The following is a 24,536-nucleotide window of genomic DNA, read 5'->3' as shown; positions in this document are numbered from 1 at the left end:
GCACAGCAGGACACGGGACACGCGAGGGACACGGCGGGACACCACGGGACACGGGAGAGACACAGCGGGACACGCGACACGGCGGGACACTGGACACGGGAGAAACACGGGACACGGCGGGACACGGCGGGACACGGCGGGACATTGGACACGGGAGAAACACGGGACACGGCGGGACATTGGACACGGGAGAAACACGGGACACGGGAGGGACACGGCGGCACCGGCACCGCGGCTCCGAACCGAGCCCGCAGCCCGAGGCTTTAATTGGCACCGGCCCCGCATGGCGGAGCTTTCAAGGGGGAACAGCACCGGGCCCGCGGCCCCGAACGGGGAACGGCACCGGGCCCGTATCCCGGGGCTTTAGAGGGGGAATGACACCGACCCCGCAGCCTGTGGTTTCTAAACTGGGAATGACATCGAGCTCTCGGGATTTGAAAAGGGAATAAAGTCAAGCTTTGTGGTTTTTCAAAGTTGTTGATGAACAGCTGGAGCCGGGCAGCTCCGGGTAAGGGACGGCAGTGGGAGCATCCTGCACTCGGATCGTTTTTTAAGATCCACAAGCCAAAGGAAAGGTCTGGCTCAGAGCCTGGGAGGGAGCAGGAACGGGGAGAGGGAATTGCAGCAGGGGGATCACAGACCCCGCCAAGGAACAGAACCGAGCTGGGCACGGGTGAGCACGGGGAGGGCAGAGCTCATAAATGGGGCCGGACACTAATTAGAAGTGATGTAATTTGTAACCAGTGAATGTTGGTGTTGTGATAATGTATAAATAGTGTAGGGTTGATGATGGGGCCTTTCAGACTGGAAATAAAACACAGAAATCCCTCAGGGTGGTGTGAGAATTGGAGGCACAAGGACAGAGCCTGTGATGGGGACAACACAGGTCTAACGCAGCCCCTGCTGAGGAAAGAAGAGGCTGAGCACAGCAAGGCTTTTTTCAAAATCAGTAAAACTTTATTCTATTTCCATTCTTTGCCATTAACAGAAAAAAAATTGGAGAAAGCAATGTTTTGTTTTACAAAGATAATGCATCTCCCAGAGAAGAAAACCCTAAATTGAGAATAGAGGTAACATGAAAAAAAAAAAAAAAAAAAAAAAAAAGGAAAAAACCAAACAAAAAAATTAACCAAAATAAAAATGAAATTAAAAAAAAACAAAACAAAACAAAACAAACCCAAACCAAACCACAGTACTGCCCTCTATTCCAAAAAGTAACTCCTGATCTTTTTGGTTAAAGTAATACTTAGACCAATCATTCAGTTTTCTTGCTTGATAAAGTGTGACTGGGGAAATGGAGGGAGGGGGGCAGGGAAGGGAAAAAAAAAAACCAAAACAAAACCAAAAAATAAACCAAAATAAAACAAAAAAAAACCAAACAAACAAAAAAAAAAGCACACAGACATCAACTAGTCACCTTGATGAAAGTCTCAATACAGCTATGGAAAGCCTAAGTATTTATTCTCTTACAGTACACTGGGTGCCGGCTGCAAAAAGAACAAAAAAAATGTATCCACTTCAGGCACAACTTCTTTCTTTTTAAATTTAAATCAGTAAAAGAAACTGGGTTTAGAAGCTGCAGTGTTCTAAGCAGCAGCAGATTTGTGCATTGTTTTAAATATATTTAAATTACCACACTGATGGCACACCTCAGCCTTATGAAATTCTGCACTGTCTGTTCCAGAACACTACAAAATCCACCGACCCTGGGAGAGACTTGCACTGAGCTCTAAGGACTGGCTAAAGGAGTCAAGTTAAATGAACTAGGAAAACACTGTAACATTTGGCCATCAACTCAAGGTATCTGAATGTTTGTGGAGATCTGACAGAAACAGAACTTATTCCACCCTCACACGTTCCTCAAAATTTGAGCAGAGTGAGCTGAAGTGAGTCTTCCCTTCCACTTGGGAAGGAAGATAATGCAACTGAGCACTAAGGCATAATAAACCTTGGCCAAAAACAAGGATAAAGCATAATAACTGTAGTGCAGAATTCCACAAGGTCTGCCCGAGCAGAGCTGTCTATGTTTACTCACAGAGGCAATGGAGATTGCAGTTACCAGTTGCGTTAAATGCACCATTCAAAACAAGCTTCTAAAATGTGATACTATAAGGCGCCACCTTAAAGTTCTCCAGAATGCAACTGTGCAGAAATTTAAAATGGTTTCGTAAATTTAATTTTAAACATAACATGAGAAGGTGTTAAAACTGGTGGAATAGCTTCTGAGAATTTGGAGGAAGGGGTGAACAGGGAGATATTCAGTACCCTTCGGCAGCCCCACCGCACGGCCCCACGCCGCCGCGGGCTTGGGATCAGTCTATAACACCAGCCTGGCGGATCTTTCTCTCTGCACCAAATCCCTGCAAGGAAAACAAAACACACTTTTAGCTCCAGCTAATCACACAATCATGAAATCATGAAAATCATGAAAAAAAATCATGAAAAAAATCATGAAAATTTAGGCTGGAAAACTGTCACGGATCTATTTTATGAACAATCCTTTCATTAAGATCTTTTCTCCTGAGAAGCTTCAGCTTCTCCATGTTTTGCTGCTTTCGAATGTGATTTGGAGAATTGTTTACCCAGCATGTGAAATTTGTTTTACTTGATGACCAATGACAGCCACCTGTGTTGAGGCTATGAGTAGTCACAAGATTTTATTAGCATTTCCTTTCAAGCCTTCTGATGAAATCCTTTCTTCTATTCTTTTAGTATAGTTTTAGTATATAATTTTCTTTTAATATAATATATATCATAAAATAATAAATCAGCCTTCTGAAACATGGAGTCAAGATTCTCATCTCTTCCCTCATCCTGGGACCCCTGTGAACACCACCACAGAAAATGATTTAAGGGTCTCCTCAAGCCAGGTCTCATAAGCTCTTGGAGATCTGTATCACACCCAAGACAGCTCAGCTACCTTGGAAGGCATAAAATCAGCAGGATGGCTTCTGTGGTAGTGCTGGAAACAAAAGTTTTATTAAAAGGGAAAATAACAAAACTCTTTACCAAGAAAAACCGAGCCAGGTGCAAGAAGTTCTTGCTCCTGGTAAACATCTCACAAAATTAGTTTCTTTGCTCTCTTCTTTTTCTAGTAAATTGCTCAGGTAAAACTTTTTGGTTTCTGTCCAATTGGCTCTCCTTAAGTTTGAGGTGAAGTCCCCCAGGTCCTATGAGGTGTCTTTTTTGCAAATTGAACAAAGAAGCTTCTGGCTTTTTTCCTTTTTAAGGAGACAAAGGAGAGCTTTGTCACTCTGTCAACAGGAAGCACATTCCTATAGGAAAAGGGCTTTAAAAATCATCACGTCCAACCGTGAACCTGGCACTGCCACTGGGCTTTGAGGAGAGCCTGGTCTGTTCCACCCAAGCAGCTCCCTTCTAATTAGTCATGTTTGTCTTCAGAAACAGAGACAGCAACAAAACAGGTTCTCTGGGGTGTTCTTGGTAGTCCAAAACGCAACAGAGATACCAAACACTTTTCTTCTGCTTATCAAGGAGTGCCAGAACACTGTGTGAAAGCCATGTCTAAGCAAACAGACTTCACTTGCTACCTCTGAGGTTTATAAATGAAGAACAAACTACAACAGCCAAGACAAACCATGACAGAGAGGCTCCAACACAGGCAGCAGTGAGTTGCTTCTCTCTCATGTGCTCTTCTGAAAGCACAGGGCACAGCAGTGACACAGGACACAGAGCACAATAGTGACACAGGACACAGTGTGACGGTGTTCGCAGGGGTCTTAGGACAAGGGAAGAGATGAGGATCTGACTCCATGTTTCAGAAGGCTTGATTTATTATTTTGTGATATATATTATATTAAAATTATACTAAAAGAATAGAAGAAAGGATTTCATCAGAAGGCTAGCTAAGAATAGAAAGGAAAGAATTAATAACAAAAGCTTGTGTCTTGGACAGAGAGTCTGAGCCAGTGTGATTGGCCATTAATTAAAAACAACCACATGAGACCAATCCCAGATGCACCTGTTGCATCCCACAGCAGCAGATAACCATTGGTTACATTTTGTTCCTGAGGCCTCTCAGCTTCTCAGGAGAAAAAATCTTAAGGAAAGAATTTTTCATACAATGTGTCTGTGACAGACACAGAGCACACACAGCACACAGCACTGGGCACACACAGGGCACTGCACTGGCACAATCCACCCTCACACAGCTCAGCTCAGCTCAGCTCTCTACAGAAGAGCAGCAGACACAGCTCAGGCCCCTGACAGAGGCACCAGTGTGTGTTTCCCTGGGCAGCAGGCCCTGCAGGGCTCTGCCCTGTGTGTGTGTGTACCTTTGAGTTGTCAGGGCCCCGGGGCTGGCGGAGCACCGTGAGCCGCGGGGCGTTGGCATCGTCCAGGTTGATGCTCTTTAGACGGTTCACGAGTCTATCGGGACGCGGAGCAGCCACGGCCTTGGCGCCTTCACTGCAAGAGAGCACACACAGGGCAGGGTCACCCCGAGCTGAGCAGGGCCCCCCAGGCTTTCCCAGGCCTTGGGCACAGTCATTTACTGCACAGGATTGATGCTGTGTGACAGCAGACTCAGCTGATGGGCTGGCCCTGCCCCAAACATCGCTGTCCACACTGGACTCTGAACAGAGGAGCTCAGTGATCTCCAGAGGGTGTTCTTTAGGGAGCAGAGTATTTACAAGTGCCTTGTATTTACTCTCATGCACACCTAACCAGTGTATTCTACATTTCTATGGTCCAGAGAAGCTGTGGCTGCCCCATCCCTGGAAATCTCCAAGGCCAGGCTGATGGGGCTTGGAGCAACCTGGCATAGTGGGGCAGGTGTCCCTGCCCATGGCAGGGGTGGAATGAGATGGCTTTTTAGGTTCTCTTCCAACCCAACCCATTCTGTGATTAAATTGCAATAATAAAGGCTTGCAAGTTGCCAGCATATCATGGCATTAACATCTTTGAAGATAATGGGAACACAGAATTTTGAGACAAAAATATTAGCTTTCTGTTACTACTGAAGTGCTATCTCAAGCTTAAACAAGATACAAATTATGCAGTCTTCTTCAAGTGTGTCTATAGTTAAAAAACCCCAAACCCATCACTTGTAAAAAATGCCATGCCAAAAAGAAGGCTCTCTAAAACATGAGTTTTCTATTTAAAAATTAAAGCTGCTCTTCAAGAAAGAGATGGCAGCACTGTGGAGTGTGCTGGCCAGTGGCCAGCATCCACACAGCAAAGCCATCACTTTCCTTATCATTAACTTCCACTTGCAAGCCTGTATCCAAATTCCTGCTACAGGGGGAGTTTAAGAATAGGTTAAAAAGGGAACAAGCCATCTGTAATTAGGAAAAGCTGGGAGTGCTGCTGCCTGCACTGGAAGAGCTGGGAGCTCTCAGGTGTGGCTGTCCCTGGAGGCAGCTGGAACCCAGAGCTCCTGCTGCAGGAACACCCAGCTCAGGCAGACCCAGGCTGCAGGGCTCTGCTGGGACACAGACACTGTGCCAGGGTCACTCCCTGCCATCCCAAAGCCTCACCAGACACGCCACACGTTACAGGCACTGCATTTTCCTGTGCGCTGGTTCAGGATTACGGAGAACTCCACTTCATCCCCAGCCTGGAGCTCCACACCATCCTGGACTTCTTTGACATGGAAGAAGAGCTTTTTGCTGTCACCAACTTCATAGTTAATGAAACCGAACTGAAAAGCAACACATCACAAGGTTATTCATTTGTTCTGCATCCAGACAAATGCAGTAACACATTTATTACTGTAGTTTAACTACTTTTATTTAAAACTTCAAAACTGTGGTGCCTAACAAAAGTGGAAATACAATTTCTGCAGTGATCAGAACATTCTTTCTGGAAACATCACTTCTGGAAATCCAGGCACTCTTCCTGGCACTGTAAAGTCACATTTAAATCCTGAAGTTTATAGAGCAAGTTCTGAAAACTGCCCTCAAGTCCTGGCAGTATTAACCTGGCAGTCCTCTGTATTAAACAGAGAAGAGCAGTGCCCCAAGCTCTGAGACTCCACCCTGAAGTTACACAGCAGCAATCACTCAATTTTTGGCCTGTCACTGGGATAAGAAGCCATTTACTTCTGTTTTCCATTCTACTCATGTATAAGCCAGGAATACTCATCCAACCTCTCCATAAATGACTGGAGATTAGTGCTGCGTGGTATCTGTAAAAACAGACAGCATTTGCAGCATTTAACTTTTTAATCATTCCAAGATGCAACGAGGGCAAAGATCAGCCTTTGCATTTCAGATGAGCTGTAATCACTGACTGCTCAATGCCATGAAGAAGCTTCTTCCAGAAGCAATGTACGTGCATGTTTTGTTTGTTTTTCTGAACACTTTAAACACTCTGTGCAGCAGAAACCAAGTTAGAGCAATTTCTAGGACATCTCAAAGCCAAATCTTCAGAATTATCTGCTGCCCAGCAGTTCTGATGTTTCAGCACCAAACCAGGCTCTGAGCCCACCTTTACTCAAGTCACACCAGGGTCTGGCATAACCTGGGTTACCACACCAGTTCCCTGGAGTGCTCAGCCATCTGTTTGGGCACAGCTGCCTGAGTTCCAGTGCTGAAGTGGTTCTGAGTTGCTCTGTGCCAGCTGGAGCAGAGATTTCCCATCCCCTCTCACCTGGTCCTTGACGCACTCCACGGTGGCCCTGCGGAAGGGGGTGATGTTCACAGCCATCGTCTGCCCGTTCTGACCCAGCACACACAGCTGGAACTTTACTGTCTCCCCCTTCTGCAGACAGTCACCTTTGTTTGCCATGCCAACAATTCCAAAGGGATAGACCTCTCCTTTCATCTCACCTGGGGGGGAAAGTACGAGACACAACTGAGAGGCCTTTGCCACCTGATGTCAGATTTCCAATAGTACAAATCAGCTTAGCTGTGTGGATAGAGTTTGTAGTGTGAACAAAATCTTCAACAGCTCTTTTTACAGTGCATTCGACTTGTGAATGCACTGTAAAAAGAACTTGCACTTGTGAAAAGAACACTTAATTAAAAGGAACCAATCTTACCATCCTCCATGACTTCAATCATGCCCTGGTACTCTGTCTGTGTGGGATCTACACTCCTCAAGGGACGAATTACTTTACCAGAGTAAACAGTTGGATCAGCTTCTTCAGTGATACCATTCACTGAAAAGAGACAGAGAATAGAGGAATAGGATGTTTTAATCATAGTTTATTTTAAAACTGATTTAAGTAAGTGATTCACATTGACCAGGAGTCAACGTTTTGCACTACATGACAATGAATCTAAATCACACTGATATACCATACATGGAAGTAGAAAAATTTTTCTCAAAAAACTTAAGGTCAGGAAGCTTGAAAAGCAAATCAAAGTGTTTCCTTCCTTTCTCTTCCATATTCCCTACTCACTTTAATCATCCAATAATCTTGAAGAATGCATTTGCCCCCACTCCCAAGTCCTTAATACCCTACCCCATCTGCCCTGCTCCTGCAATCTTTTCCCCTGTGAGGTACAGCACAATGAGTGCAGGTACTGATCTGGCCAGTTCTGCCATTCAGCCTCTCCTTATAACCCACAAGTGGGGGGGCCTGAGGACACTAAAGTCCACAGAATTTCTACTGTGCACAGAACTGTTGGTCTGTGCTTGTCTGTTCTCTGCAATCACAGGCAGCAGCTTTCACGAAACCAAAGACCACCCCACACTGAGCATCTTCCTGCTCTCAGCTCCAAATGTAAATGGATCATTAACAAACTTTACCCCCCAGCATGTGCCAAGAGCCCTGCAGACAGAAAACACCAGGTACAGCCTTACCTGCATGTGTTTTGTTTACTTTCTCTGCACTAACTTTGTTTCCTTTGCCTTTTGACAAGCTGTATTCCACAGTGTCTCCAAGTTCCAGGCTATCGATATCACCACAATATTCACTACAGGAAGAGAATGAGAAACAGTTTTCCTTTATTTTCATGACAATAGTGATGCTCACCCAACATCCACATCAGCTATCAGAAATTATTTTAATCCCTCATCACTTCACAAGGAACCTCCATTCAGGAAAATGAAACATTTCAAATACATAACACAACTGGATTTCTTGGCCTGGGAATTAGAGGCACAGAACACCAGGACTGCTGACTAACAGGAAAGCTTGAACCAGTCCAACAGAGATGATAAATAAAACTGTAGGTATTTAAGCATATATATAAATATATTATGTGTGTGTAAAGTGCAAATGGGTTCAAAACTCCACACCCTCCCACTTCCCCCAAACAGACACATAATGAAATAATAAAACTGTCATTCACCTGTAGTGGAAGAAGATCTCCTTATCATGATTGGCTGTTTCAATAAACCCAAAGTTATCTTTCAGGGCTGCCACATATCCCAAGAGCCTCTTGGAGCTGTAGTTGCGTCCCAGCATCCTGACAGAAACAGCCGTCTGCAGCCCGGTTCTCTTCACCTCACACACACAGAACTCAACCTGTGGAGACAGGGCCATCAATACCAGACAGAAAGAGGCAGAGAAAACCAAACACACTCAATACCAGACAGAAAAATGCAAAGAAAACCAAACACGTTCAATAACACACAGAAAAACACAGAGAAAACCAAACACGTTCAATAACACACAGAAAAACACAAAGAAAACCATGACAAAAAAAACCACAACAAAAAAAACCCCAAAATAATTTTGAAGCTGTGCAGCTCTGCAGCAGCACCAGTCTCTGCAGCAAAGTCATCTCCTAGTCACTACTTTCCCATAACCACATCAGTCATTGACATTTCCTACATCCCAGAGAGCAGCACCACACCTGGGATACCCGCAAGGCAATCCAGCCCCCAGCACTCAGCTTTTCACTCCTTAAACATGAGAACTTTTCTGTCCATGGGGATCATCTCCTCTCCCTACACTGCTCACCAGGGGCCCACAGTGGGATGTGCCTCACTTCACTCCTTGTTTCAGTTTTTAGAGACAATAACCAGTAACTAGAATGGCTCCTGAGGGTTTTGTTGCTCTTCCTGATCTCCAAGCTTTTTCCCTTTCTATTGTCCCTCAGGTTAATATGCTCATGAGGAAATATTCTCCCTCTTCAATATCCATCTTAGTCTCTATGCTAATTAATTTCCTCTTGACAAGCAGTGTCCACTTAGTGATAAAATTCTTTGTTTAAAAAGCAACATTTAGACAGTAAGACACTATTTCCACCTATGTATCACCAGGTTGGAGGGTATTTTTTACTCCTTTAAACACAACACTGCAGGTGATACCACACAGATGCCTTGTCCTCCATTTGCTCCAAGTCAAGACAAAGAGAACTCACTCACACCCCACAATGCTCAGAACAGCATTTCCCAATAGTACACTTAATTCTCTTACCTTATCTCCTATCTGGGGATTAGTAGATCCTTCCACATCCTTGGCCTGGTAAGGAATGGTCAGTTTTACTCCACAGTCATCATACACAATTATTCCATCTTCAGCTTCCTGCAAACAAGAGGTCAGAATTCAGCAATCAGTGCCTCTTTAGGAACAGTTTCCTACACACAGTTCAAGCACTGCTCACTGGAGTCTCAATGGTTTTACAATAACTGCTCAAAACCACAACCAAACTCTGGGTAAGGAGCTTTAAATGATGACAGACAGTATTTTAAAAGGCAATGAAGTATTGCCACCAGTTCCAGGAAGCATTTGTTGGAACTTTTAAGTGTTCTGGCATTGTTTAAAAAAAGCAGAACAAAACAGTAAGGGATGCTTCCCATGAAACTTAAATAATTCTATCTAGAATCTTGTGTACTGAGAGGTAGAAAGAAACTCCCCATCAATTTCCTGGAAATTATCCTCAACAACAATATGATCATTGATGATTATTAACAATACTTTTATTATCTTGTTCAGAGCAGTCAGTTTTCACTGACTGCTTTCATCAGCTGTAGTTCACTGTATACAGAATGAACACTGCTTCAAGCCCAGCTGAAGTAGAGATTTTAAGGAATCAGCCTCAGTCTGCAATGGCAGGAAAGCAGAAGAGCAGCATTACCTTTTCTTTGCCTTTATTTGGGCTAGTGGCTTTGGCTGGAGTGGCTTCTTTGTCTATAGTGCCCACAAAGCGATGCTCTGACTGGGTGTGGAAGGAAACCGTGCCCTTGGGGAGCTTTTTAATCCTTATGGCATGGTTCCTTTGGGCAGACAGCATATCCTGGAAGAGAAATCCATCAGGTAACAGACACACTGTGCATAATTTCCTACCTGCTGAGGTTTTATGGAAATTTAAATCCCACTTACAGGAACGACGGTGAACTCTACTTCATCCGAAATATGGAGCTGATTTCCATCCATGATCTCACTGAAGTGGAAGAACATCCGAGCATCCCTGTCCACACACTTAATGAAGCCAAAGCCATCCCTCATTGCTGCAATCACACCCTGCAACAGCCAAACCAACAGTTACAGTTTAATCCTTGGTATGTGACAGCTGTCCAGCTGCTCCATGGGTCAGGAGTGGGCAGAAAGGTCTGAGCCCTGGGAAAACACTTGGATTAAGCAATGTCCTTCCTTGCAAACCCTGCTGCTCACAGCCCTGGTCAAGCTGAAAGTTCTTCCCACCTCATTCCTGAAGTCAACTCGAGATAAAGAGTGAGGTGGAGAATATTAACTCAAGGACTGAAGTTAAAGAACCTGCCAGTACAGGGAACACAGTGGGGCAGCTCTGCAAACACTGTATCATCCCTAGGAGAATATTAAACACACAAACACACTAAAAGTACAACCATCTATAAAAACAGGAAATAAAATCAGTGTTCAGAGGAAAGTTTAAGAGAAAAACCAAGAGATTTCCAGTCACAAATGAAGGAATTATAAAGAAGCTGTTAAACAAGACTCCCATACCCGTGGGTGTGTTTTGGGAACACTCCCATGTGACACAGGAGTTTAGTGGCCTTCCTGATAAACCACTAGGAATGGAATGCTGAGTGAAAACAGAATATACTGACAAAAACCCAAACCCTAGCACCAGATGCTGCCAGAATGAAGGTAGAATTCATTAACACATTGCCTTCAACCCAGTTAATACAGAGTTTAGCAAGGCTCAGGACAAGCTCAGAGGATCAGAATGACAGTGCAAAGGTACCTTTCACCTTTAGGAACATTCTTCTCTTAAGCAGCTTTCACAAACTCCAGCAGACCAACCAACCTTCCCAGAAGCTGCCAGCACCTATGACCCCCATGAGAGCTCAGCTCAGGCAGGCAGGTGTATGTAGCCAGAGCAGAAATACAACAAGTCTATAGGATAGGAACCCAAAATCTCAAAGGATGAAATCAAAACTCAGGGTTTTCTTAAAGCCAAGGGACAATAATTCACAGCACACTGATGTGACAACACTGTAACTGAACTCCAAATTGCAAAGGAAAGCAAAGTTACAGTCTGGAACAGAACCAACACTCCAAGTTACAGGAATGAAAGATATTCTGTAATGCTCATTAGCACATCCATCTTAGTCCCCTGTAATCCTCAAAGAGTTTCTCGTACTGAGAGAACTCTGCTCTACCATCCTTCTGCTTGACCCTCAGACAGAGACTGGCCAAAAAACTTCAAATACAAAACCTGCTCAGAGTCTCTCCTCCAAGTGTTTACACTTTTCACTACCTGAACCAGGGTAGTCCCAAGGTCTCCAGTTTCCCAAAGGAAGATGAGTAATTTCCTCTTTAGACTCAACTATGTGAATTTTAAGCTGTCAGTTCAAGACTACATCACTTGTGTCTGCTACAACCAGCCAGCAATCCCATCCAAGAGGGTCAGTTAAATTCTAATTTCCTAATATAATTTCACTTAAATGTTAAAAAGTAGTTAAGACTTTATTCTTTTAAGGCAAAGATGCAGAGCATGAATTCTGAATTTTCTGCTTTGCTTGCACTGCAGGTCCTAGAGCTGGATTTCAGAGCAGGCAATGGAAGACACGAGTGATTTTGGTATCTATTGCAGAAGACAGCCCCCAACTCATTTTACTTTCACTTCCCTTCAAGAATTAGAAATATTTGGATACTTGCCATTTCTCTGGTTTCATTAGTAAACTGGAAAGTGTTGGGGAGAACCTCAATGTTGGTGGCTCGCTCCAGTTTGTCGCGCCTGTCCGTGGAAATGTTGAACCGCACGTGGTCGCTCTCCAGCAAGGTCACCTTGGATTTTGTGTCCTTGTCCCCAAAGGGAAGCTCCTTAGGAATCACAAAGTCCACTTTGATGCGGCCAGGCAATGGATCACTCTGGGGACAGAAAACCCAAGGCAAAGCTGAGTTCACCTGCAGGGCTCAGCACAGGGGGTCCTGCCAAGTCCTGCTCTGCTCCATCTCCACCACTCCTCATCTGGAAGTTGCCCAATGCAAAGTGGCTTTTGGAGCTGAAGGTTTTTTAAGCCCCAGCCATGTTCTACTTAAGGAATTTTCTCTATTTCTCTATTTGCTCTGGGGACAGAAAACCCAAGTGAAAGCTGAGTTCACCTGCAGGGCTCAGCACAGCTGCCAACAGCACAGGGGTCCTGCCAAGTCCTGCTGGACTCAGCTCTGCTCCATCTCCACCACTCCTCATCTGGAACTTGCCCAGTGCAAGGTGGCTTTTGGAGCTGTTGGTTGGCTTGAAGGCTTTTTAAGCCCCAGCCATGTCCTGCTGAAGGAATTTTCTCTATTTCAAGAATGAAGTTTATGACCGTAACACTTCTAAAATGCAGGCCCTTTCTTATTAAGTCTTCAAAACACCCCAAACCTTCCCACACTAACAGAGACTCAACTAAAATCTTAGTGGAAGTGCTCATGAACACTCCTCCAAGACAAACATTACAGCCCAAAAGCCTCATTAACTGTTAATGCTCACAAGAATCCATAGATCTGGCTTATCCCAGCAAATTTTTTTCCCTTTTCCCCGAGTCTTTTCCTTTAAGGATATGTCTAACTCCACAAAAAATTATAGCAAGTATTTGAAACAATAGAGTATTTGAAACATTAAACACACACTCCATGATGTACCACTACCCTAACTCTTCCTCTTTGGATTTGAAATTGAGAGTAAATCTTAATTCTGAAATGATGCTTATGCAGCAAAAGGTACTTGGAAATGGGAACAAATGCTTCCAGTTATTGACTGGAATTCAATACAATCAAACCAGCATTACAAAGATTTGTTTAACTACTGAAATTCACCTGGTTTTTGCTGGGTACTTTTGGAATTACTTTGGTTACAGTTCCTTCAAAATGTTCAATGCTGATATCTTCAAAAATGACAGTTCCTTGAGGCAGCAGTCTAACATCTGTTGCAACTTCTTTACCCTAAGAGCACAAAATCAGTCAAACACCCAAAGAAAAGAGAGAAAGCCACAGACATTTCCCAATGAACCCCAATGAACGTCCTCCCCCCTTTTTTAGAGCTGGGGAAAGCAGAGAGCTGTGCAGTTATTCCCCAGGACCTTTGCTTCCGTTTTACTGGATTTCGTCTTACATTTCTGTCTTTGATTGTAAACTCCACATCATCACCAGGCTGTAAGGTTTCTAGGTCACCTTTAAATTCACTATAATGAAAGAATATCTCCTTCACGACATCACCTCTCTCAATAAATCCAAAGGCTTCCTGTCAACAGAAGAAAAAAAGTGTTGAATTGTCCATTATTGGAACATAGCAATAAATCATTTGACAGGTTCTGGTAAACACAAAACAATCTCTGAATCCCAGCACAGCACTTACAGGTGTACACAGCTGACTGCCACAAGAAATATATAAACAGAAATAAATGGAACTTTCTTTGTTAAGAGGAGTATCAGTATCAAAGATGAGCTGTTTAAACCATTTCACACAATTTACACCCACAGCCCAAGCTGTTAACAGCTCTAAACAACTTAAATATTACTTTCAACAGCACTCTTCAAAACAGCATTTCATTTTCAAATGAAACTTAAGATCACTTACTTTCATGGCACAGACTACTCCTTGACAGCGAGCTTGTTTCTTTTTTAATAGCATAATGTTACGAGCACTTACAGCACCAGTACTAGAGAAAAAAAATAATTAAAAAAAAATCTGTAAACCCAAAACTGAAACAACAACTAAGATTGTATTTCATATAATAGTTCTTGGAATAGGTATGAATTCTGACTACTAAAACAAAATATGAAGCCAGAAAAGCAATACCAACTTACTGTTTATTTGTATCAATTATAAAGTTTATTTTATCTCCTGTTTCCAGCTGTACATTTCCTTCAACATCCTCTGGGGTGTAAGTCAGGTAAAATACTTCCTGTAAATTAACATTAACTAAAGTTACTCTATTTGCAGGATAGTTGTTTCAAAGAAAGATTAACACAATTGTAATAACAGTATCTGCTTAATTTAGTGAGAAAATCAACAATAAGAAACACGGCATGCAAAACATTCTTTTTCTGTCGTGCTGTTTTGGTGAGAATGTAACAAGCAACTGAAGTTGAAAGTTTTGTACATGACCATCTTTAAAGGCCAATTTCTAAATCTTAGAAGTTCAAGATAAGGATACATGAACTTCATCAAGTTTAAAAGAGAACAACTATTTGCCTCTAGGAAGTTCTCCACAGATACAAGCAAGCAAACTGTCTAAAAACCATTATTTTTTGTAGTAATTACCAAAGCATGCTTTTTTTTTTTTTCTTGGCCAAAAACTGCACAGTTCAGTGCAGTGTCAATTGTCTACATTAAACTGCTTTTTTTTGGTTTTTTTTTTTGTCATAGACCACAGTGATGGACCAGTGAAGAGTTCAAGTAAAATACGCAAGCTTTTTACCCCATTACGTTCGTAGCAAACACTCCCTGTTGGACTTTGACCCGGGGCAGCTGGAGATTTACTCTCTAAATTGTGAGGAACAGCACACACAACCTACCAGTCAAAAAAAAAAAAAAAAAATCCATTGCTAGTCATTTCAGGAGTGGCATTGTTGTACACAAAATGAATCTCTACTACACACTCAGCAGGGACTGCCACACTGCAACTTTTCAATCTCACAGAACCCCTCTTGGCTCTAAGAAGTGTTTGGAGCCAAGTAAGAGCTCAAACTGAAACTCTGAATTTTTACCAGAGCACACTGAAATATATTTCAGTGTAATTATACTGAAGGTAGTTAATACCCATGCTCAATTAACCCAGTTTTCTGTACTGGAGTAAAGGATGGCAATGATGCAGGTATAGAAAACAGGCACTAACTTGTCCATTTATTCGTTCTTCAGGTAATATTTCTGGCTTTATCTTCACCAATTTAATAGCAATGGGTTTTCCAGTTCGGCGGTCAGAGGACACTTCAAACTCAACATCGTCTGCAAGACAAGCGAACATTGCAATGCTGTCAGAGCTCTGGCTGGAATTGGGGTTTTTTACCAAAATCACTAAATGGCTGAGTTGAATTCACTGCTGTAGCCAAAAACAATCAAGTAGAACTCAGGTCCTTTTGTTACACATGATTTGCAAAAATTTTCTGGTTATTCTGCTTATTATCTCCTGTTGCCAATAAAATAGTCTGGTGTAATTAATTCCACAGCAATTCCCTCGCCCTGCCTTGCTTGCTGTACAGCAGACTTCACACTGAAGTTCAGACAACACAACAAAGGCCATGAATCAGTTTAGAAATTTCACTCTCATGGTAATTATCAGCATGAAGTTGCAGCCTCTGAAAAACACCTGGCCATGCTCAAACTAACCAAACAGGGAGCACAAGAGGTAAATTCTCCCACAGTCTGAGTACTTGACTCCATCTCAGCCAGACCAGTCTGATCTAACACTGCACCTTTTCCTTCTCCACAAGTTTGTACCAAAAGCTGCACAAAGTGCTGGGAAGGGCTCCCACCAGAAGCAGTGAATTATTCACAGGTGGTTTCTCTACTTTATCAGCAAAAAAGAAAAGGTTGTGGGGGAGGAGAAGTGCTCTAAAGAGTTTGTTTTGATTCTTACTACTTTTTTTTTTCTTTTATTAAATTTTCTTTATACCTTTTAAAATTTAAAATCTACTTTACCTTTCTCCTAATCTTATCTAACAGCAAGAAATAAACACCTTAATAATTAACCAACACAAGCTCACCACACTCACCAGTGCATTAATGAGGAAATCTCAAAATTAGCAAAAACTGAAATTAACCAAGAAACACCTGCCCATCCTCAAACTAACTCTAACCAAAGAAACAGGGAGCACAAGAGATGAATTCTCCCACAGTCTGAGCACTTGCCTCCATCTCAGCTAGACAAGTTTGACCTAACACTGCAGAAGTTTGTACCACAAACTGCACAGTGCTGCAAAGGGCTCCCACCACGAGCAACAAATTATTCACAGGTGGTTTCTTTACATTATCAGTGAAAAAGAAATTTTGTGGGGGGAAGAGAAGTGCTCTAAAGATTTTGTTTTGATTCTTACTACTTTTTTTCTTTTAATACATTTTCTTTATACCCTTTTAAAATTTAAAACCTACTTTACCTTTCTCCTAATCTTATCTAACAGCAAGAAATAAACACCTTAATAATTAACCAACACAAGCTCACCACACTCACCAGCGCATTAATGAGGAAATCTCAAAATTAGCAAAAACTGAAATGAACCCAAAACCACGAGAGCCCAGAAGCAGCAGAGGGTATTCTGTGCCAAAGCTCAGGTACCTCCTACTTTGAGCTCCTGCAGGTTGCCGTTGTACTGGGAGCAGTGGAAGAAGAGCCGGGCCTGCCGCTCCGAGCACTGGATGAAGCCGTACGAGGTCAGCAGCTTCTCGATGACCCCGGTCTCGCGCAGCGCTGCCGAAGTACCATTGGGGTACCCGTTGTGTCCATTGTTGTGGAGCAGGTTTGGATCAAAGCTCATCTGGGCCACACAAAGCAAACAACAATGCTGAGCATCAGCTTGCTTCCTTCACATCCTGTCCTGGATTGTCAAATTGTATTTTATCTGCCATCTGTATGGCACTTGGCTTCTGTTCAGTGGGCAGTTTTCCTAATCTCTTCCACAACCACTCCTCCCTCTGGGAGAGATAATTATTATTATAATATTAGCAGATAATTATTATTATAATATTATTATCTGCTGATAACAGGCTATTGAATGTCACTGCATGGCTGATAAGAGCTACAGCATCCCATTGGGAGAGGGAGGGAGGAGCCAGAGGGAGGAGCCAAGCATTCCTACCTGGATATAATCTGGAGATTCTGGAACACCAGCACAGCTTCTGCACTGGATTGCCCAGAGGAACAGCAGCTGCCTCTGCCCTGGATCTTCAGAGGCAGAGACTGCACCTTTCTCCAGGATCCCTGCTCCAGCAGAACCAGCCCTGGCACTGCAGGAGGGCTGAGCCACAATTCCAATGGTTCTGCTGCCAACAGCCCTGACCCACAGGGTGTCAGGCTGGGTTCTGACTCTGTCAGTGCTGTTTTGGTTTACTGCATTATTTATTTTATCCTTTTATTTTCTTCCCTATTAAAGAACTGTTATTTCTGCTCCCATATTTTTTGCCTGAGAGCCCTTAATTTAAAACTATAGCAATTTGGAGGGAGGGGGTTTACATTTTCATTTTACAGGAGGCTCCTGCCTTCCTTTGCTAACACCCGTCTTTCAAAACCAAGACAAATCCCCACAACACAGTAAGAGCTTGTGTAGTTACCAACATTCCTAAAATGTGTTTTAAGAACATTCCCAAAATGTCTTTTAAAACCACCAAAAGAGTTGAGCTTTTTTATCACAGTAATCCTTAAAATTTACACAGGCAACATATTTATAAAAGAAGCCAGAACTGTAACACCAAAACAAAGCTTGCTTAGAACAAAACAGACTTCTGGTATTTTTCAAGTACTACACCTCAAAGTACTCCCACATTCACTGTTTCAAACCAGAGCCTGAAAACATCTGAAGTATCTGCTTTTCCAAATTAAACAAGTAATTAGGAAAATGCAACAGTTCTGAATCAACACAATTAGGTTCAAATCCCTGCACAGTTTCTCCCTAATTCATGTGTTCAGTCTTTCATACTAAAAAATGCTATTAAGTAATTAAACAGTTTTGCACAGTTATGGAATTAATAACCAGAATTTAACATTCCTGTGGCATAGAAGCTCAAGTGCTAGAAAGACACAGAAAATTTGAAAATAGCACTAAAGGTGTAATGAACTCCTAAATTAACTGCCATCTATTAAAACATTTTATTTTATGGGGCATTTCTTCTTTTCAAGTCACAGATTCTCCCTTGAAACATTCCCAATCCCTTTAGCAACTCATTGGCTTTTTTGATGTACAAGTCTCTTTTTTAAAGCAGAGCACTTGGACTTACAGGCTAGCAATTAAATCAGATGAAATGTATTATACCTCACTGAACACTGCAATTCAAGAGAGACAACTGAAGCAACCCTCCTCCCTCCAAACATCTCAAAATATACAGGATTATTTGTTAGTTTCCAGAGGTTTTAATTTGGAAACAGAATGAGATCATATCAGTTCTCTGCTTTCTTGCTGCAACAAGCAGAGAGCTTAAAAATTACTCAGCAATGTGTTTAGTGGAGATAAAAGACACCTGAACAGCTTGTAAAAGGGTCATGTTTCTCACTCTAACACAGCCAGTGGGTTACTCAATGCATTAGAAGGCACAGCATCTTATTCTGCTGTTCGGAAATCAGTTTAAAGGTGATCAAAGAGCACCAAAAAACACCTGCAGTCAAGTTCTTGGGCAGAAATCTTTGGTCTTGGAGACTGACATTAAAAAAATAAATTGGAAACAAGCACACAAAGTAAAGACTGACAGTATTTTTGACCTCCAAGAGGAGAGGTCTTCTCCCCCCTTCTGCTTCAGACCCACGTGGGGTAGATGAAGAAAAACACAAGTAACAGAAGGTGGGGGAGTGATTTGAGGGGGCAAAGGGATCCCAGGACACTGTGTAATGGTCTCCATCCCACAGCACTGCTCAGCACTTCCACACTACCCTGTTACCACCCAAGGCTCTCTAAGAATTCACTGAACTGCTAAATCTGCTGTGATACCATTTCTGTAACACACACTGCTCATTTCCTTGCTCTACATCTCACTTTTCTTTCCCTTACAAACCAGTAACAACCTCTTAATTTCAATCAACGCTGCTCTCTTATTCTTACCTGACCAACCTGCAATAAGTGGCATAAATCAATACCCTTAACATGTTCAAGTCATGAAAGAGTGCCATGCCAGAAAATAATGAATCAGAAACAAGACCCTGTCAGAGACACACAGAGAGCTCCAGCCCATCCCTCCTTAAAGGCCTCTTGCCAACAGAGGCAGCCATGGCTTTGTCCAGCTGAGTCCTGGGACCTCCAAGGACAGAGGTTCCACACCTTTCTGGGGTAACTGTTGCCTCAGCAAAGATTTCCTTCCCCTCCTGTTCAGCCTAAGCTGCTCAAATGACAAAAGCCACAGCATCATATCTTCTTTATGCACTGGATTATGTCTAAAGGACACATTTTCTCTGAGTATTTAACAAAAAGCACTTGATAAAGCTGCTAAGATTTACTGACTAGTTCCTGTTAGCATCATGCCAAGATAATAATCCTCATCTTCTGAGGAAGGCAACCCCAGGACACTCCACAGCAGAAAATGTCCTTGTGGGAACACAACAGCTGAAGTGTTTTAGGCTATCCTAGAGTTTGAAATACTTTTCAAAAATAAACTGGTCCTGCAAGTAGGGTGGCTGGAAGAAGAGAAAATGATATGTTATTATACCTTCTCCCAGGAGAATTACAGGCCAGAGCATTAACCCATTCTGGAAGCTGGAATGAGCCTGCCAAAGGCTCCTGTGAGTCACCAAATGGCCACCTCACCTCTGATACAAGGGAAGCAAGTAGCAGACACCCTGCCTCAAACATGAACTAAAGTTACACCTGAGAGAGAAAATGACAAAAATCTAGCTTAAAATTTAGCTCAGAATAGCCTCTCTTAGGGTTAGAAAGCCACAGTGCTTCACCTCCTGCTCACACTACCACTGCATGACATCATTTGAACAGTCTGAGTTTAAAGGAGCACAGCACAAAGAACTCCTCATCATCCTCTAAAGCCTGACAACTTCAGTTCAAAGATTCCTCAGGTGGCACTAAAACCTCCTGTACAAAGATACATAAAGTATCAGCTTTTCCAGTTAAGTGTCAAATTCCTACATCTAATAACAGGAATATGAACTATTAACCCCATCAAAAGAAATATTTAGAGAAAGAAAAAAACCACCTGTGCTGTAAGATTGAAATACTAAAGAGAAGTTATTTGAGAAAAGGGATTGGAACCACAAATCTACTGTTACTAGAAGAGAGAAACACCAATAATCAGCTCTCAAGGGTTAGAAGTATTGTTAAATAGAACCACATGCAGCTACTATGGATTCACCAAAATAAATGAACGTAACAGTAAAGAGTCGTGGAACCAATGAATAGTTTGTGTGGGAAGGGGCCATAAATATCACCCTGTTCCACCCCCTGGCATGGGCAAGGACAACTTCCACCACCCCACACTGCCCCAAGGCCCATCCAGCCTGGCCTTGAGCACTTCCCAGGATGGGGCAGCCACAGCTTCTCTGGGCACCCTGTGCCAAGGCTTCACTATTAAATTAATTTATTATCAAGAACTATTTAAAAAACCCTCACCAACACCACCCCCTTCTGTTAAAAACTTAGTAAGACCCAAGCTCAAAACCACAGCTATAACTCTTTCCCCAGCACGTGCACCAACCTCGCAGTGATATTCAAATATTGCACTTTCAGTAGTATTTGCCGATTCTTCTGTTTCAGCACAAGTTTCTAAGGATGAAGACTGCTATTCTTTTAAAAAAGGGAACAAAAGGAAGAGAGACAAAAAGAGAAAGAAAAAGATAGCAAAAGAAGGTGATCTATCAAGCTCTAGAGAATACAAGTGCTGCTGCCCTGGGCAGTTTCACTACAGCACTGGAGAAAACAAAGACTACTATAGCAGCGTCGGGACGTGCTCTTTTGAAGCTGTTGAGTAGGCACAAACTTCTTGTTTCAGATCAAGCCTTGTATCTTCTTCAGTGTAAGTTGCCTCTTCTTTGGTCTTGAGTTGTTACAATGTGGTATACTTAGATTCTTTTCCTGATCTGAACTTGAAGCAGCAGTTTCAGGTGGTAAATTCTGTTCTGTTCCACTTCATACTGGAGGAAGGAGAAAGACACACACACTGAGTATGACTGCAGAGGAAATTCTCATCAAATTACAGAATGGACTGGTTTGCATGGGGCCTTAAAGACCATCTACTTCCAAACCCCCTTTGTGTATCAGTCCTAGGTCTTAATAATAACAGGGGCGTTTCCTCTACCTTAATACAGGAGGTTTAATCCATGTTAATAAAAGCTGTTTTACACATATATTTGGCATTCCCACTTCCAGTTTTGTTTTCTAAAAGACTGTTTGACTCCAAGCCAGTGAAATGGTATTTCCAATTTTGAACTTTTCAGACACACTTAGCATCTCAGGGAAGGTCCCAGTGTGTACCATTAAATGTCAACTTCATTTTGATCATGAGGATTTGATCCATTAGCAAACCTTAGTCCTCCCATCAATAACTTTATATGGGTGCTCATTAATTTATAGTATAATTTATATAAGTGCTCACACAGATCCTCAGAGGAGCACAGGATGTATATATACATTGGAATTAAAATGTCCTGATTACTTCTGATCCAAAGGTTAAATTAAGGCCTAGTGATACCTGAAGCACATTTAGAATTGTATAAAAATTAACAAACTTCTCAATTATGTGTACAGACACTGCCTGTACAATAACACAAAACCATTCTCTGGACTTCTGAAACAGTTTTTGTAAAACGTTGATTCCATGTGATGATATTTGTGTAGCTAACACCAGGAGAAGCCTTTCTGCACCAGTTACTAGTTAGCAATTAATTCCCTCCTAAAGTTTTCCAGTGCCACTTTGTCTTTTCATGAAAAAAGCAGTTTCAGCAAACTACAGAAAACATAACCTTCCAGAAATAGAAACCTTCCTTGAGAAGAAAACAAGTTTTGAGTTTGTTGCCTACTCAGTAGATAGGGAAAAAAAAGGGAGGATATTTTTGTGGACAAAAGCAGGTGAGAAGCAACAGAGCTCTGACCTTACAGATACACTGGCAGTTCTGCAGTCATCTAAAGTCATGAAAATCAGACCACAACTCTTCCCCAAATCATTCCACAAGTCCCACACCAAAAGAGAAAAAATATAGACAGAGCCTATTTCTCCAGTGTGGCAGGAAAGTGAATTTCACAACTTATACTGAGCTTTGAACTCCCTCTGGTGATTTGAAAGAGTCACTTTAAGTGACTGAAACCTGAATGCAAAGACACTTCAAAGTCTCACCCCCACCCCAGTGAAAATGCTGAGTGAAGGCAGCTACTGAAAGAACCCAAATGAGCAAACTCATCTCCAGTTTTACTGACGTTTGTATCTCAGTGATTTTCCCCAGCTGAAGCACCTCCTTCACTGAGAATTTCCAGCTGAAATGAGTTTTCCTGTCAGACCATCAAACACACATGAAACAGATTAAATAAACTGAGGGCTGTTCAAATCCGGTGTGAAAGGTTTGCACTGAAAGATTAGATTATAAAATATTCTAAATTAGAGGACACAAAGTCATTGCAAAGATAACAGTATCACTGCTTTTCCCTCACCTCAGCATTACACTGGGGCAACTGTTACCACAATCTTCCAGGACAGTGTTATTTTGGAGCAGCATTTCAGCTCTCAAATGAGCACACTGCATCCCAGGAACTGCTCAGACACACTTGGAATCTTCTCACATATTTCTCTCTCATTTAGTTAGACCAATATTATTAGAGCTCTCCTAGAGATGTAACTCCTATCATATTACATTTATCATTTTTTGGCCATAAAATATATCAATTTTTCATTTAATAATCAAAACACCTCATGTGATCAAATAAGACTAAAGCTAATTTTATCAATTGTGGAGTAAAGGCATAATCCTTTCCATTAAAACCCATTCTGATTTGATAACAAGATGGGTTCACTACACTTAAGTTCTCTAAAAAAAAAAGCTCATCAAGCAATCATAACTCAAGCAAAAAGAAATCTCACTGTGCTCATCTGCCTCAAATTCCTTACTTTTTAATTCAGCTACTATAAATACTCCTCCAAATGGTAAACACCCTGAGCAGCTGCCCAGCCCTCAAGTCTCAGAGCTTTCTGCATTTGTGTATTTACAGCTGAAAGATTTAATGCAAAGACAGGGAAGAGCTGGGCCCTGCTCCTGAGGCCTCTGGTGTGCAGATCCTGCTAAATGACAGCGGGTCACATGCCAGAAATCACCTACAGAGCCCCACATGGAACCTGCCCCATGACAGCATTGTTCTGCTTCCCATTTTCTTCACAAAAAGAGGCAACTGCAAGGACGTGCATTCTGTGGATCAGAGCACGTGCTTCCAGAAACAGCCCGAGGTACAATTCGATAAAGATAAGACTTCGCCTTCTCAGTGTGGACACACAACACAGATCCGTAGAGATCAGGCTCCTCCATCTCTTTTCAGATGGATATTGGAAAGCAGCACTGAGCTCTCGGGCACCCCAGTACGTGACAGCTTTGAGACAAGCCACCACCACAGCAATGAAGTCCTTTCCATGTCAGGAAAAAATACATATATGGGGGGGAAAGAATTAAAATCTACCAAGGACATCTGTTAAGAATGTATGGAGAAAAAACCCAAAAAAGTCGTTAAAAGAAGTATCCGGATTTTTTAAGGGTTCTGCGGTGCGGAGACGAGCCCCGCGCTGGGTATCGGTGCGGACAGCAGAGAACCGGCCCCGGACCGACAGAGTCGCCCAGGCCCGGTCCCTGCCGCGGCCCCGCTCGCTGCGCTGCACCAAGATGGAGGCGGCGGAGCGAGGGGCGGCCGCGCCGAGGGGCGGCGCCGGGGCCGCCGCCAGCGGGGCCGCCGTGCGCGGGGGCGGGCGGCTCCGGCCGGTGACAGCGCCAGGGCCGTTCGGGCAGGAAGGGCCGGGGGGAGCGCTCGCCCCGCACACAAAGGGGGGCGATGGCGGCCGCTCCCCGCACACAAAGGGCCGCGGCCGCGCTGCGCCGGGCGGGGCCGCGCGCGGCACGCCGGGAGCCGCCGCCGCCGCCCCTCCGCCCGCACGGCCCCGCCGCCCGCCGGGGCCCGGAGCCCCCGCGGCGCCGCCCCCTCCCGGCGCGGCCCGCGAGCCCCGGCCGCTCCCGGCACGGCCGGTCCCAGCGCGGCCTCGGCGCCGCCGCCTCCGGAGCCCCGCGGAGCGCAGCGCGCACCCCGCGCCCCGCGGCCGCCGCTCCATCCCCGCACCGCCGGCCTAGTAGGCCGCACCCCCCAACCACCCCCCCCCACCCCGCGCGCAACCCCGGCGGGGCTCCCGACGCGCTGCCCCGGGTACGGGCGGAGATCCGCGGGCGCAGGTCCGCGGCGCCCGGAGCCCGCCGGGACGGGCGAGGGTGGCGGCGGCGCCCGGCCCGCACTCACCCCAACAGCTCAGCGCCCCCGCTCCAGCGCCGCCATGAGCAGCACGGCACGGCACGTAGGAGAGAAATCACGGCGCTCTCGCGAG

The 24,536-nt window shown here is 43.7% G+C and overlaps 1 protein-coding gene across 1 annotated transcript; it reads right to left on the bottom strand.

Moving 5' to 3' along the window:
• Positions 1–933: 933 nt before the first annotated feature.
• CSDE1 (cold shock domain containing E1) lies at positions 934–24,536 on the bottom strand. The gene is made up of 20 exons (XM_036398350.2): positions 24,452–24,536; positions 20,670–21,105; positions 16,603–16,801; positions 15,166–15,275; positions 14,749–14,841; positions 14,135–14,232; positions 13,905–13,986; positions 13,440–13,568; positions 13,145–13,270; positions 12,002–12,214; positions 10,241–10,381; positions 9,996–10,154; positions 9,335–9,442; positions 8,262–8,437; positions 7,771–7,883; positions 7,004–7,123; positions 6,613–6,791; positions 5,499–5,662; positions 4,296–4,428; positions 934–2,360 (listed from the first exon to the last, which is right to left on the bottom strand). Exons 3-20 carry the CDS (start codon positions 16,799–16,801, stop codon positions 2,313–2,315), a joined length of 2,391 nt encoding a protein of 796 aa, XP_036254243.1. The 5' UTR covers positions 20,670–21,105; positions 24,452–24,536; the 3' UTR covers positions 934–2,312.

Source organism: Molothrus ater, chromosome 25, assembly GCF_012460135.2.
Source record: "Molothrus ater isolate BHLD 08-10-18 breed brown headed cowbird chromosome 25, BPBGC_Mater_1.1, whole genome shotgun sequence".
In the NCBI taxonomy this organism is placed as follows: domain Eukaryota; kingdom Metazoa; phylum Chordata; class Aves; order Passeriformes; family Icteridae; genus Molothrus; species Molothrus ater.
The sequence above is the reverse complement of the archived record's forward strand: the minus strand, read 5'-3'. Positions and strand labels throughout refer to the sequence as shown.